Genomic DNA, 14,566 nt, shown 5'->3' with positions numbered 1-14,566 from the left:
TTTTTATTAGGATTTAGTTCTTGTTGTTAACTTTTTTCTGTTGAGTATTGAGCTGACTGACGAATAATTAGCTTAGCAGTCCTACATGACATGTCACGTCATTTATTTATTTTTATTATTTAAAATTAATATTTACAAATAAGTCTATGAACACATTTTACATAGTTGCAAATGAGTCTTCTCTTCCCTTTTCCCCTTCCTTTCTCCGTTGCTCTCTTTCATATTAAATGCATCTTAATCAAAACTTCCATCAGTTGTAAAATTACATTTAATGGACTTACTTTTAGAACTATTCACTTCATTATCAGGACCTCTTGCCTTAAGAACATCTCTGCTATTATAAATTTTCTTTTGGTAGATACTTTATTTTGGATCGTGGAAACTCCTTTTGGTTATTAGTTGCCCTAGGGCTTGACCTTTTTGGTTGAATATTGATATTTATAACACCCTTATTTTTGTCTTGTTCCAATAGAACTTTCTAAAGACAAAGCTTATGTTGTTGACTTATTAAAATTTATTTTAGAAGTTGATTTACCTTTGATGGTAATGCTATTTTGCTTTTGATTATTATGTCCAAACACATTACTATTCTGACTTTGTGGAAGTTCTTTACTACATGGGTTGGAGAAGGGAGAAGGAGGGGTGAGGTAGGTGTGGAAGTTGGAGTTAGAGGTGAGGAGGAGTTGGGGAGGGGAAGGGAGGGTGGGGTGGGGTCTGGAAAGGGATGCCAAAAGGGGGTAGGAGTGTAGGGAAAAGGAGGGATAGGAATAGGAGTATGGGGGATGGAGAGGGGGTTATAGGGAAGGGGAAAATGGTGGAGTTGGGGAAGGGGGTGCTAGAAAGGGGTGTGGAGAAGGGGAGAAGAGGGGCATGGAAAGAAGAAAGAAAAAAAGTTATAGGAGCTTTTATGCAATTATATAAAATATATTTAAGAGCTTATTTGCAATTATGTAATTTAAATAATAATAAAACAAAAAATAAATGACATGACATATCATGTGGGTGTCACATAGGCTTAGTCAACTCAATACTTAATAGAAGGAAATTGACGATAGAGACTAAATCCTAACTTCATAACTTTTCAAGGACTAAATCTTAAAAAAATAAAATTATAAAGACTTATCACAAAATATCCAATATTATAGGGATAAAAAATATAATTAAGCCAATAAAATAAAACTCAATTCTCAGACACAATACAACTTCAATTAAAATAATGTCTTTTGAAATTCGCATAGTACCCTTTTTTCTTAGAGAAGGTTGTGTTTTCCCCATGCGTAAAAGGACTAAGTGAAGGAATGATGAATGACTTGTAAGAACTTGAGAACAATGAACTTAGGGTGCAAATTGATGAAATCGGGAGAGTTAAAGAGAAAGTGAGCAATGACAAGGACAACATTAAGCTAGGAGCATGCAACCCTAAGAAACAAGCAATGAAGAGAATAACACTAACACCAGTCATGATAAGGATGACAATGGTACCCTTTGAATCCAAATCAATTACTTCCTCCACCAAAGACCCTCAATTGGGTGAACCTGCTTCCCTTCTTTCTCACCATCATGGTCCTCAAGCCTTAGATCTTAATCACCTTAACCAAGTTGTTGAAGGATTGGCGAAGGATGTTCAAAACAAATTGGATTTTAAGGGTGGGGGTGAGACTGATGATAAAGATTTGAACTTCAAAATTAGGGGTGAATAATTAATTAGGTACTAAAGTTGCTGAGTGGAAGATGGTGAGGCAGAAAGGTGTGATGATGATCAAATTTTGCTGTTATAACTACACATTAACTTAGGTGAAAGGAAGTAGTTGTTAGGCTCTCTAATTTGTTGCTATCCTATTTTTTTAATTACTCTATTAAAACCTTTTGAAGAGCAACAAGTAGAGTTGTCAAAATAGACTTGCCTTGACAGGTTGACCCATCTAATCTACCAAAATTGGAGAGGCGAGTTGAATATTTGGATCCACCAACCTATCCAGCCTGCTTGTTTTAGCTTGTCAAAATGCGAGTCAATGGCAGGCTAACTTGTTGGGCCCTATTTTTTATTTTTAAAAATTTAAAAATAATCATTTATTAGTTAAATATTAATTTTATTAATATAAGAATATTTTTTATTTTTTGTTAATTTTTATGAGCTGACCCATTAATCCAATGGCCCACCATTTTTTCTTTTTGATTTTTAGTGAACCAACTCATTAGTCTACTGGCCTACTCTTAAATGGATCAGACTAAAAAATCTAATTCATTTTTTAAACAGGTAATATAAATGTTAAGTTAAAATTTTATAACTCAAAGAAAAAAATTAACACCCAAGAAAAAGGAATAAAAAAAATATGATTTGAATTAATTTTAATTTTTTTAAAATAATATCAATACTTTTGAAAACTTTTTTTTTGTAAAAATTAATTTTTAAATAATAAAATATAAAAAATAACTATAATACGACTGTGATGGATTAATTCTATTTTTCAACTTATCACTTAACAACATATAATTGATTATAAAAATTAAATTCTAACAATTTTTTTAACTTATCTCAAAAATTGATATTTTTATAAAGATAAAAAAATATAACTAATGCAATTAAAATAAAATATAAATTTATTTTAGACGAAAGAAAAATATATGGTTAAATATAAATATCAAATCTATCATTATAATAATAATAATAAAAAATTACCTGTAATTTTATAATTTTTTATGTGAGAATTAAAATATAATTTTATTTTTATACCAAAATTAAAAAAATAAAATGATATGAGTAAAAGCTAAAATTTTTATTCTTTTAATTTTAAATTGAGACGTGTCTTATAATCTGAATATTATTATTTTATTATTAATAAAAAAGGAAACAAAGAAAAAGATCATTTATATTTTAAAAAATATATTCTAAAATGATAAATGAGAAGGTGTTTTATAATAATAATAATAATAATAATAATAATAATAATAATAATAATATACTTGAATTATGAGAAATAATTCTTAGAAGCTTTTTTTTTAATACACAAAACAACAAAGTTAAAAAAATAACATTAGTTTAATTTTTAATATTTAAAATTGACATCAAAGTTAAAAAATTTTACACATTAATTCAGTCAATAAAAATGATAGATTATTTCAGACAATACAAAGAAAAGAATAAAATTAATATTTAATAAAATATTTAAAACACCAACTAAATTCAGTGGTTGGAATAATATTTAGTGAAGCCAAATCAGTAGCTAGGACTTTCCTTTCTTAACAAGTGGGCAAATTTGGAGTCACGTTGAGGTCCCCGCGGCGTGAATATAGGAAATCAAAGTGATTGTCATAATCTATGTGCGTGTTGTTTTGGAGTTAACAAAAAATGGAGGTTCAGCAATGGTGGAGGCTCAGATTCTCCTTCAGGAATGCAACCATGTTTGTGTGTTTCCTCAACATAATCACTGTAATCTTCTTGCTTCATGCCTTTCTCACTTCTGCCTACACCCGCAACAAATTCTCCAACGCTAACTCAAACTCAGGTGAATTGGAATTGGAATTGGAATTGGAATTTCGCTCTTTCTTGTGGATTTTCCTACCCTTTTAGGTGAATTGTATAGTGGGTATTTGATATTTTCCTTGATCATGCCTTAAAGTTTGGACTGTTTTTTTGGGGGAGTGGTGTGTGTAAAGATGATAGCTTTTTGTGTGATTTTACTAAGGGGGAAAGGGGGATGAGTTTGTTGTTCTTTTGATTTTGAATTTATTCTTTTTTTTTTTTTTTTAATTTTGATATATTGTGATTTGGCATATTCTTTTAATATTATTTTTAAAAGGTTTTATTTTGATGCAAGAAACTTTTGTATTTGGTGGCTCTTAGGCCTTAGAATTACGAGTTTGAGTTGTCTTGGATGCGTGGTGTACTGATGATAAAATCAGCAGATGGATTTCTTGAAATCGATTGTGATATTTAATTTGCTTGCTGACTGTCCACAATAATATGTGAGTGTTGTTCAATATTTTTCTCAGATCAAGTTAAGTGATGAAGTTTGAACTTGTGGCTAGAGTCTGAATTTTCAGAGCTTTTGGATTTGAATCCTCTCATGTTACAAGAAAAAACAAGTTTAGGACTCTATAATAGCTGTTCATACTATAATTTGTTTTCTGTCACAACACGAGATAAAAAAATGAGGGAATAACATGAGATGATCCAATCCGGGCTTTAGGTCATTTTGCTATGGCGAAAACAATATTACTGAATGATCATAAGGATGCTATGCTATGAAAACAATAGCATCTTTCGAAAGCGGTTACCTACAAAATGTGCATTTAGATTCTTTTAATGTGGTGCTAGTGCTACCAAATACAGTTTACAATAGCATAGAAGCCAAATATCCAATACTAGGATTTTCTTACTCTTGAAATACAACAAAGCATGAGTCCAATTTCCATCCTTTGTATTGAATTTTGAAGAATTGGGATGACAAATACTTAACTTCAGGTTTTATATTTTATTCCATGCCAAGGAATCAATTTTTCCCAAAATCTTTTATTGTTGCATGCCAGATCAAGGATAAGTTTTTATCCCTAGCATTGGTTAAATTGACAGATAAGAATGAAAGCATTCTATTTTTGAACTTTGGTCAAAACAGGCATCTTGGAACTGACATTGGTTTTACTTATGAAATGTCTATATAATAGACCGATATACCAGTGCACTGTGAAGTATTTGTTAAACTTGCTTGTATTATGTGTTCTTTGTTTTAATTTTTGAATTGCAGAACTCAGTTACATTAAGGAATCTGAAGAGATTCGTCTTGCCATGTTACCAGTGGAGCTGATAAAAAGGGTGAGTTTGGAATTAGTTTTGTTTTTAACTATATTTATTGTAATTGTGTTTGTTGTACATTAACTTAAGGATGGTAAAGATGCCAATGGTCTATAATATATATAGAGAGACATACAACAAAACAATTTGTGCATATTTCTGACAAATTGATTGTTACTTTATCTCATAAGTTTTGGATTAAACCTAAGTTTGTTGTGGGTTTCAATTCATCACTTAATTAGAAAACTAGTACACTAGTTTTTCTGTATACAGATTGTTTAGTGTCTTGCAAGCTCTATATGTGTGTTTCTGCATCTCTCAAGTTAACTTGAATTCAGTATTCTTTCTTAAACTCATTTTTCTTGTACAATGCTCAAATTTTTATTGTCTCAGCCAAATCCCAGTTTTTTTGGTTGTTTGTTCTTTTTTTCTTTTTCTTCTGTGAAGTCAACTGACAGTAAACAGATTGGAATTTGAAAGAATTTATTACTAGTGACAATGACATACCAGTACAGTATATTGCAGTTCATTGACTTCATAGCTTTCAATTATGTGACTCTGAAATTTTTTCCTCGACAAAGTTTAATCAGAGTAATATAAATTGTAAATTTTTAGTTCTTCAGCTGGTCATGTTAATAGAACATGCGTTTTTGATATGACTCATCGTATCATTTGTAATCAGATACTCAATCTACCATTTACTTTAAGTTGTCCAGAGTTTAACATTCAAAAGTTTGATAACGTATAGCTGGGTTTAATATTGGAATTGAGAAGTGAAGAAACAAGTATTATGTTCCTTCAACATGGCTACATATTCACACATACAAAAACAACAACTACTGCTATATGATAGGCCTTGAAATTACCTTGGAAATTTGGCAGCACTAATACCTGAATATGCTGACAAAGTTTCACTATGTGGCTTATTTTTTACTGCAATCATCTCCATACAGTGTGAACTTTAGGCATACTTATCTGAAAATTCAACTTATATAGAAATTTTTTTAAACTTTTGGGTGGGCCAAGATTTTTTTTCTCAACTGTCATAGCAATGTCCTGGTTTGTCTTCCTTTGGGAGGCTAAGGCAAGGCCAGGGCTGCTGTATACATCAGTGGTTCAACTTGTGGATAGGTTTATTTATTTATTTATTTATTTTTATTTAAAAAAAACATTTTCCTATGAATCTGAGCATCTTCCATTGTAGGTGAGGGAGATTGAGCAGGAAGTATACACCGAACCAGAAACAGCCCAGAAGAAGGACACAAAGCAGACTGCTGCTGTTGATCTGTCCAAAAGGTTAAAGGATTTCCGTACCTTGAATGATGCTGCCAGCTTGAAAGGTGTTTCTCTTTTCTCGCTACTTACGTATCTCAACCATAACTCTCTTTTGTGTGCAACTACACAATAAACACAATAAATATGCATGCCCATCACTTCCTTGTTCTCAGCCAGAGAATTTATTCAGGAAGTTTTTTTCCATGGAGTACTACTTAATAATCATAGCGATGTAGCAATAGCAGTGCGGAGATAGGATTAGCAGTAAATTCTATGTAATGTTTGTACTATTTATTAGATAACTTCTCAAATCCATGGGCAATTCCAACAAAATTAGATAATTTTTCTTTTAACAATGTCTTAGTTACGCTATGTTTGAAGCCTAGAATCCTCTCTGATTTAGGGTCTACAGCATATCTGCATCTTTTTGCAGGCATAATTTGAAGTTTCTAATTTCCAAATCCCAACTCATTTGTTCTTTGTATTCACTTGCAAAACCTATCAAACCATATAACTCCATTAAGCAAACCTCCTGCTGTGCCTTTGTTAACCCCTTAATATGCCTCCAAATTTGTTTCCTAATATAGATCTTCATACGAGTTTTTGTTTCCTTCTGAAACAAAAAACCTTATCCAGCAACTGTTTTCTGCCAGCTAAATATTTAAAATGAATCCTGGTGAAATTTACTCTTTGCTTTTATGTCCTTCACTTGTGTCACATCCAAATTAAAACTTAAAGCTGGAATCTTTTACAACATTGGATCTGTGCTTCTTTCTGAATACTGTTTTCTACAAAGTACAATGGCTTCATTTGATCCATGATAGGGCTTGTTGTATACAGTGCATTCTTCTATAATTTGTTGTACAATATATCCATTTCTGAATCTTAAAATATTTCAGGAAAAAAAAATATCATAGCTTTAAATCATACTAACAGCATTATATTGGCAATTTGATGTTTGTGGTTCTCAGCTTTGGAGGAATGGCGTAAAAGGAAGATGGAGAGGGCCAGACAAAGAGAATTGGAGAAAAATGGAACAACTTCCTCTCAAGCTTGACTAATATGTTCTCTGATATCAAGCGAATGTTAACATACTGATTTATATACTTAGTGGGACAAATAGTGAATATTGTATAGCATCTTTCAGATTTCCGTAGTTGGTTCATGTTATAAAAGCAATTTTCTTATATACAGAATTCAGTTGTGATTGATACCATTACTCATCTTCTACTTTTATATTTTACACAATAGAATAAATGACTTCTTACCATTGATTTTGTTTTATTGTATCTTCATGCTTTTCGCTGTTGCTTTTCGAGACATCAAAATTTTATAGAGGCAACAGTTGTGGAGTGAGGATCTAGGCATAACTGTTGTGAAATATAGCTTGAAGCTACTTGATAAAAATATAGATTAACATAACCTTAATGTCCTAATCTTTTTTATTTTTTATAAATATTATGTTAACTATATTTAAAAATAGAAAAAAAAAGTTCCTCCTTTTTTCTCTTAAATCCAACACCACCCTTATAAGGTATTTGAAAGTCCTATGAAATTAATTTATTTGAGCTTATGAATGAAAGTAGTTTAAAGGTTTTCTTCAGCCTGTTTAAGCAACTTTTAGGTAGTATTTGATCTTTTATTTTTTATTTGAAAAGTTATTTTACAGCTAAAGTTAAAAATAATAGCTTTAAAAAATGATTGGGTTAAATGTTGTCATGTACATTTTGTGTTAGGTATCACTTTTTTGTGAAATCATGTTAAGATTAAAATTAATAGTTTTTAAAAATATAAGAACTCGAATAAATACAATAAACTTTTTAGTGATATATTTTTTTAAATAAATATGTAATTAAATTATTCATTTAAATATAATTTTTATTTTGTCTATATGTACTTACATATTGTAACATCCTCAATTTTTATTTAAAAATAAATAAATTTTTATAATGAAAAAGAAAAATAGAAGAATTTTATTTCGTTTTATAGATTTGAGAAGTGAATAAAAACAAAACTTATATTTCTCTTAAGAAATTTTATAGGATTCGAAAGTGTTTAGAACTTTCAATGGAATAATTTTAGAATTTTTAAAATGATAAATGAATTTTTTTATTTACATCTAACAAATTATTTGGTTCCTGTTGTACATATAAGTTTAGAATACTATTAACAACATTTTCAAAATATTCATTACAACAAAATTTACAAAAGTATTATAAGTTTTAAAATCTAACATTTAAAAATATTTACAGAATTTGGTCAATAAAAATGTGATTAGGATAAAATATTACAATTTCTTAAATTATTCTATTCCCTATAGAGCAGTGTTCCTTCCAATATCACTAGATTATGATCTTAAAACAAACCAATCTTTGTTTTATTCTCTTCAACTTCGTCTTCTTGAAAGTAATAGTAATAGTGAGTAATCAATATGTTATAATGTATATATTATAATCATACAATTTCTATTCTACTTCATATTCATCACACTTTCTCATTTAATACACTTTCATATTCATTGCCCCTAAGATCCTTTGAAGACTTCATAGCATAAATAATTACTGGTTAAGCCGCAGCAATATGGGATATACACGTGTGTCGATCTGACCCCTTTTAGCAAATATATGGTCAAGAGTTTAGGTCAGAAAATGAGTGTGAGGCTTGTGGTGTTTTTTCTTTCTATTTTTGTTAATTTTGCACAATCATGGAAAAACATCCAACACCTTCATTTTCTTCAAATTTTTACAATCGTCCCAATCTTCCACACTCCCAATGTATCTCTATGACTATCTATATTTATTCTCAGCATTTCTCAAATCATTCTCATTCTTTTTCATATCCTTTTCATAGATCAACGTGTCATAATACATAAGTCTTGATCATATAACTTAATGTATTACAATACATGTATTATGAGTACACCTTTAGATGTATCACAATACTTTTATCATAATAACATCCATCAATCTATCTGACTCATGTATTATAATCACATCTCTCATATTTTCTTCATCATATCATATCATTTATTTTTATACATAAAACTCTTTCTTCATTTGAGAACAATATAACACTTTTCGTTAATAACATAATTTCACGTATTTCAACATACATTAGTCATCAACAAACATTCATATTTATAGTATCATATATATCTAACACAGAAGGACCTCAAACAATTTCACACCACACAGATCTATACAGTTATCTATCCTAAAGTTTGGTAACATCCAATATTCATAATATATCTATTATTCCAAAAATATCAAATGTGTAAATCTTAAATTACCTTTGAACAAGGTTTAAAGTAAAATCATAATATTTCTTGAAATAGTTTTGTTCAGAGCTTTTATTACAAATTATATTTAGTTAGTTTTGAAAATAAGCATGGAGTTTTCATGTCAAACTCTTTATTCCTACACATTAGATTTTTAAGAAAACCTTAGTATTCTAGGAACCCCATAGAAAACTTAGTATTTTCAAACTAAAATACTAAGAAGGAGTTAGGGTTTGGGATTAATTTCCCTTACCTGAAAATAGGTCTCTCAGATCGAGTTTTCTTAGAGATCTAAGGGAAAGACACAACGTTTCGAGAGAGGATATCGCCTTGAAGGTTAAGATTCCCTTGAGTATTACAAAGCATACAACTTTAGTTTAGATAAAACTAAGAAACAAGAATGAAGTTGGAGAACTAAGCTCTAAGAAACTTAATTGGATTTGTAATATAAGTTTTCTAGGTTGAACAGAGGAGACGTTGAAACTTTGGATTGTAATATAAATTTTCTAGCTTAAAGACCCTTAAATAGCTTTCAACTCGGACATTCTCGCTACAGAGAGTTATCTCTCGCTACAGCATCAGATATCATTTTTCTCTTGCTATCTATCATTTTTGTTGCAGCAAGAATCTCCTTGCTCTAGCAAAATTTTTTTACTCTAGCGAGAGTATTAGTTGGGCCAACCTTATCCACTTCTCGCTACAGTGAGAAGGCTTCAGAGAACCTGGATGATCTTTCTCGCTACAACGAGATACCTTGTGCCAAAACTCCTAATTTTTCATACCAGGACAACAAAATTGAAGGTGTTACACATATAAACATATAATAAAAATAAAATTAAGTTCAACAAATGTTATTAAGATATTATTATTATTAATGACATTCATTGACTCATGAAATAAATCTTGAGAATATTTGACCTAATGCAAGTTAGACTATAAATTTCTATTAAGTTATTTGGTTTATTCTCATCTTTACATGAGAACGAAGAGTTTAAAGATATTTATAAAAATATAAAATATCCAATAAAAAGTACAATATTTAATGCATTCTAAAGTCAAAATTTTTAACCTTCTATTTAGTACTTTCGATTAAAAAATCTTTAATAAGTATTTTACTAATATTTGTTGATTATTTTAATATAAATAGAAAAATATATAATTTTAAAAATAAATTGTTACTCAATAGATGCCACACTATTAAATCTAAATTTAAAAATAGAAAAAAAAGAGAATTCTTCTTTTTTTTTCTCTAAAATCCAACACTATCTTTAAGAGGTATTTAAAAATACTAAAATTTATTTTAGCTTATGAATAAAAGTAGTTTAAAGGTTTTCTTTAGCCCGTTTAAGCATGTTTTAGGTAGTGTTTAGTCTTTTATTTTTTACTTCAAAAGTTATTTTAGAGTTAAAGGCAAAATAATAGCTTTTAAAAAAAATTTGAGTTAAATATATTTTTAGTTATTCAAAATGTACCGTATCTTGATTTTGATCTTTATAAATTATTTTTTTTAGTTTATACAGATTTTTAAAAATATTAATACTAATTTTAATTTATAGTCAATGTTAAATAATAATGTAGTTACGTTGTCGTATATCAATTTTTATGTTAGATATTACTTTTATATAAATCAGGTTAACAAAAGGATTAAAATAATTTTAATAAATATAGAGACTAAAATAAGCCATTCAGAAAAACTATTAAAAAGTGTTCGGTTCTACTTCTTCTATATATTAAAGAGAAGAGAAGCAAGAAAAATTTTGGGTCACATGCTATGTTACAAAAAGCATATAATTAAATTTTCATGCTATATTTTTTATTAAATAAATATTAAATTAAATCATTTATTTAAATATACCTTTTATTTTGTATATCTTGTAACACCTTACTTTTCTTTATGTTAATTATATTTAACTTTATAAAATTTAGAAAAAATAATTAAACTTTTTCCTTATAATAGTTAATCAAAATTTTCAGAGATAAAAACTTTGCATCACAGTTAATTTGTATACATGACGAATTTAGAAAAATAAACTACATGATATATATTACAGAATAATATTTACATATCATTACCAAAATATATTAAAATTTACAGCACTTCATACTTATTCTCATATATTGAGAATTTGAAACTAATCATTTATGTCATGCCAGCTCTCAATTTTCACCAAGTCCTCAACTGTTAATTCATTGTCCTCTCCAAGATAGGCGTCACCAGAGTCTGCCACTAATTCTATACTAGAGAATCTTTCAAATGTATAACTATGAGGTCTTCCCAGCAAATCATGATCATAATAAGTAAATACATTATTTATGATCCGAGAAGGTCTCTTTATTATCTGGTATAGATAAAAATTGAGATATTGATGAATTTGACCACTAGTCAGGAAATAAAAAAGAACTGCATAGTTATAAATTACTTCTAATGTGTACTTTCCATCACTTCCAAAATATATTCTAAAATATAAATGTACAACACGTCTATATTCCCTAAATACATAATTTAATATACTACTAGCATAAATATCTATTATATCAATCCACACGAGATGAGTTGTCATCTTTGCTATCTGTTGAGTGGTGTAAGGGTGAACAACTATTCTACCTTTCAAACATAATACAATTACATCATATCACTTATTACAAAAATCATAAATATACAATAATCATCACTTTATATTACATTTCAATTATTCTCTTCCTAGCATACAAATTCACATAATTTCGTTATATTTTTATCATTCATTTCTAAATACACACTTTCAGTGCACTGTGATCACAATCATCCGATGCCTCCAGCAGTTCTCGAGGTTTTACTCGATCATTTAAATAGTTGCCAGTTAGCTCATGTAATATAAATACAACATATGCAATCACGAGCCTCTCAGCAAATACATAGACAGGAGTTTAGTTAAGAAACGAGTGTGAGGCTTTGTGACGCATTTGCACTCAACAATAATATGCACACAATCGTGAATATCGATCACCACCCTACATTTCTTCGAGATTTCTTTATTATCTCTAGAATCCATACCCCTAGTGTATCTCTGTAATTATTTACACTAATTCATTCAACTCTCATATTCATTCTATTATCCAATCATAAAATCGTGCTTATTAGCACTTCCAGACTATTTCCATATTGTTCATCACTTACTCATGGTCTCAATAATCATATTATTCAATAAATCATTAATGACACATTCATCATTTTCATACATATCTCAATGATAAGGTTATATTACATCCAATACATTCATTAAACTTGTTCGACGATAATAATATGCTTTCTCATCATATATTTCATATTTACACATTAAAATCAGTCAACCAAAACATCAAACATATTCATATCAGTAATCTTTCTGCATTATTACCTATTATTCATGCATATATCATAAAAATGCTATGCAAACATACTTTCCTAGGCTCAACATATGACCTATAACAGATAATGGTAAAATAAAGCTCTCCTTACCTTAAAATGAAGATCTAAATGAATGTTTGATGATGAAGAACGTCCTAAAATAGCACTCTTACCTAGACAACACAAATTTATTCCTTAAGAATAAGATTCAAAGAAAATGAACAGTAAAAACACGATTAAACTTAAAGAAATTTACTTAGAATCGCTTAGAACAAACATATTTGGAGAATAATTGGTGTTTGGAGATGTTTTATTTGAGAAAATGTAGAGAGAGTACAGAGAAAACGAAGTCTAGATGTGAAATGGATTAAGAAATGAGTTTTTCATGCATGAAAACTCTTAAATACCCTCAGATCGTGATATTCTCACTATTCGTTTCTCGCTACAGCAAAAGACTGTCACTACAGTGAGACACTCTCTCGCTACAATGAAAATATGAGACAAAATTGTATTCTATTTTCTGCACTTTTTGCTACAGTGAGAGACCTCTCGCTACAACAAGAACGCTCTAGAATGTTTTATTTTCACCACCTCATTCTTGGTACAGCGAGACTTATAGTTCTAACATTTAGAAATTCTCTTAACATACTCTCACATACATATTTATCATAACTATGTAATTTTTTATTAATACAGAAACGGAGATGTTACATATCTGTACTTACATATAAACAAATATAATGAAAATGTGATTAAGTTTAATAAACGTCATCATTATTATTAATGACATTTATTGAACTTAATAAATTAGTCTTGAAAAGATTTCACCTATTGCAAGTTAAGACTATAAATTTCTAAATGAATTGTTTGATTTATTCTCATCTCTACATAGTAACAAGGGCATTACATATACTTATTAAAAATATAAAATATCTAATAAAAACTATAATACTATATACATTGTAAAGGAAATTTTTTTAAAGTTAATACAATACTTTCTATTATTAAATCTTTAATTAGTACTTTATTGATATTTGTCTTATTTTTAATAGAAATAAAAAAAATTAATTTAGAGGAAAAAAAACATTGTTCAATAAATGCCACAAACTAATTTTGAGAACTTATGCTATCCTAAAGTAAAAGCAAAAAATTATGTAAACTGAGAAAATAATGAGATTAATTATTGTTAATTTAAAATTTATATTTATAAAATATTTTAATTTAAATTAATGATGATTATTGCTTCACTTTTTTACTTTATAATTTTATTTTTTTTTACTTAAAGGAATTTTAAATAACTTTATTTTTTCTTTTAATTATATGATAGGTAGAATTATATATTAGAAGAAAAACTTATATTAACTAAAAAATGAGCAAATGTCTAAATATTAGTACTATTAGCAGATGATGTTATGCCCAATATATATTATAGATGTTGTTTGTTAATGGAAAAAACTTAATAATAATGTTGTACACGTTTTTAATATTATTTTTTTCTATTAAGATTGTATTCTCATATTAATAATGTATAATGATTTTTAACGTTGACTTTTTATATAGGTCATTAAGATAAAATTCTAATTATAACTTAAAAATAAATATACTTATAATATTGCATCTAAATTTTGACTTATGTCAATTTTAACAACAAAAATCATAATTCATAATTAATTATTTGATAAAATTAAAAAAAATAATGATTAACACAATCATTAAATCATCAATTTCAGTGTCAAATGTCTTGATAGTTTTTCATAAACAACACCTTTTGCTTACTAACTAAAAATAATTTAAACGAGTGTGTGACACATGAGAAAAATGAATTTTTCTATCATAATCCACTCTTTTTTTTTTT

At 28.3% G+C, this 14,566-nt stretch overlaps 1 protein-coding gene across 1 annotated transcript; it reads left to right on the top strand.

Annotated features, from left to right (window-relative positions):
• Positions 1-3,254: 3,254 nt before the first annotated feature.
• Positions 3,255-7,332, top strand: LOC113873080. Its single transcript, XM_027511053.1, has 4 exons — positions 3,255-3,506; positions 4,746-4,813; positions 5,997-6,132; positions 7,039-7,332. The coding sequence occupies exons 1-4, from the start codon at positions 3,350-3,352 to the stop codon at positions 7,122-7,124; spliced, it is 447 nt and encodes a 148-aa protein (XP_027366854.1). The 5' UTR covers positions 3,255-3,349; the 3' UTR covers positions 7,125-7,332.
• Positions 7,333-14,566: the final 7,234 nt, after the last annotated feature.

This window comes from Abrus precatorius, unplaced genomic scaffold (genome assembly GCF_003935025.1).
Source record: "Abrus precatorius isolate BTA unplaced genomic scaffold, Abrus_2018 Scaffold7, whole genome shotgun sequence".
Lineage (NCBI taxonomy): Eukaryota > Viridiplantae > Streptophyta > Magnoliopsida > Fabales > Fabaceae > Abrus > Abrus precatorius.
The sequence above is the reverse complement of the archived record's forward strand: the minus strand, read 5'-3'. Positions and strand labels throughout refer to the sequence as shown.

Coding starts and splice junctions, on each gene's coding strand:
- LOC113873080 (XM_027511053.1), top strand. CDS start 3,350: ATGGAGGTTCAGCAATGGTGGAGGCTCAGATTCTCCTTCAGGAATGCA. Junction 4,814..5,996: donor CAGTGGAGCTGATAAAAAGG/GTGAGTTTGGAA, acceptor CTTCCATTGTAG/GTGAGGGAGATTGAGCAGGA. Junction 6,133..7,038: donor TGATGCTGCCAGCTTGAAAG/GTGTTTCTCTTT, acceptor TGTGGTTCTCAG/CTTTGGAGGAATGGCGTAAA.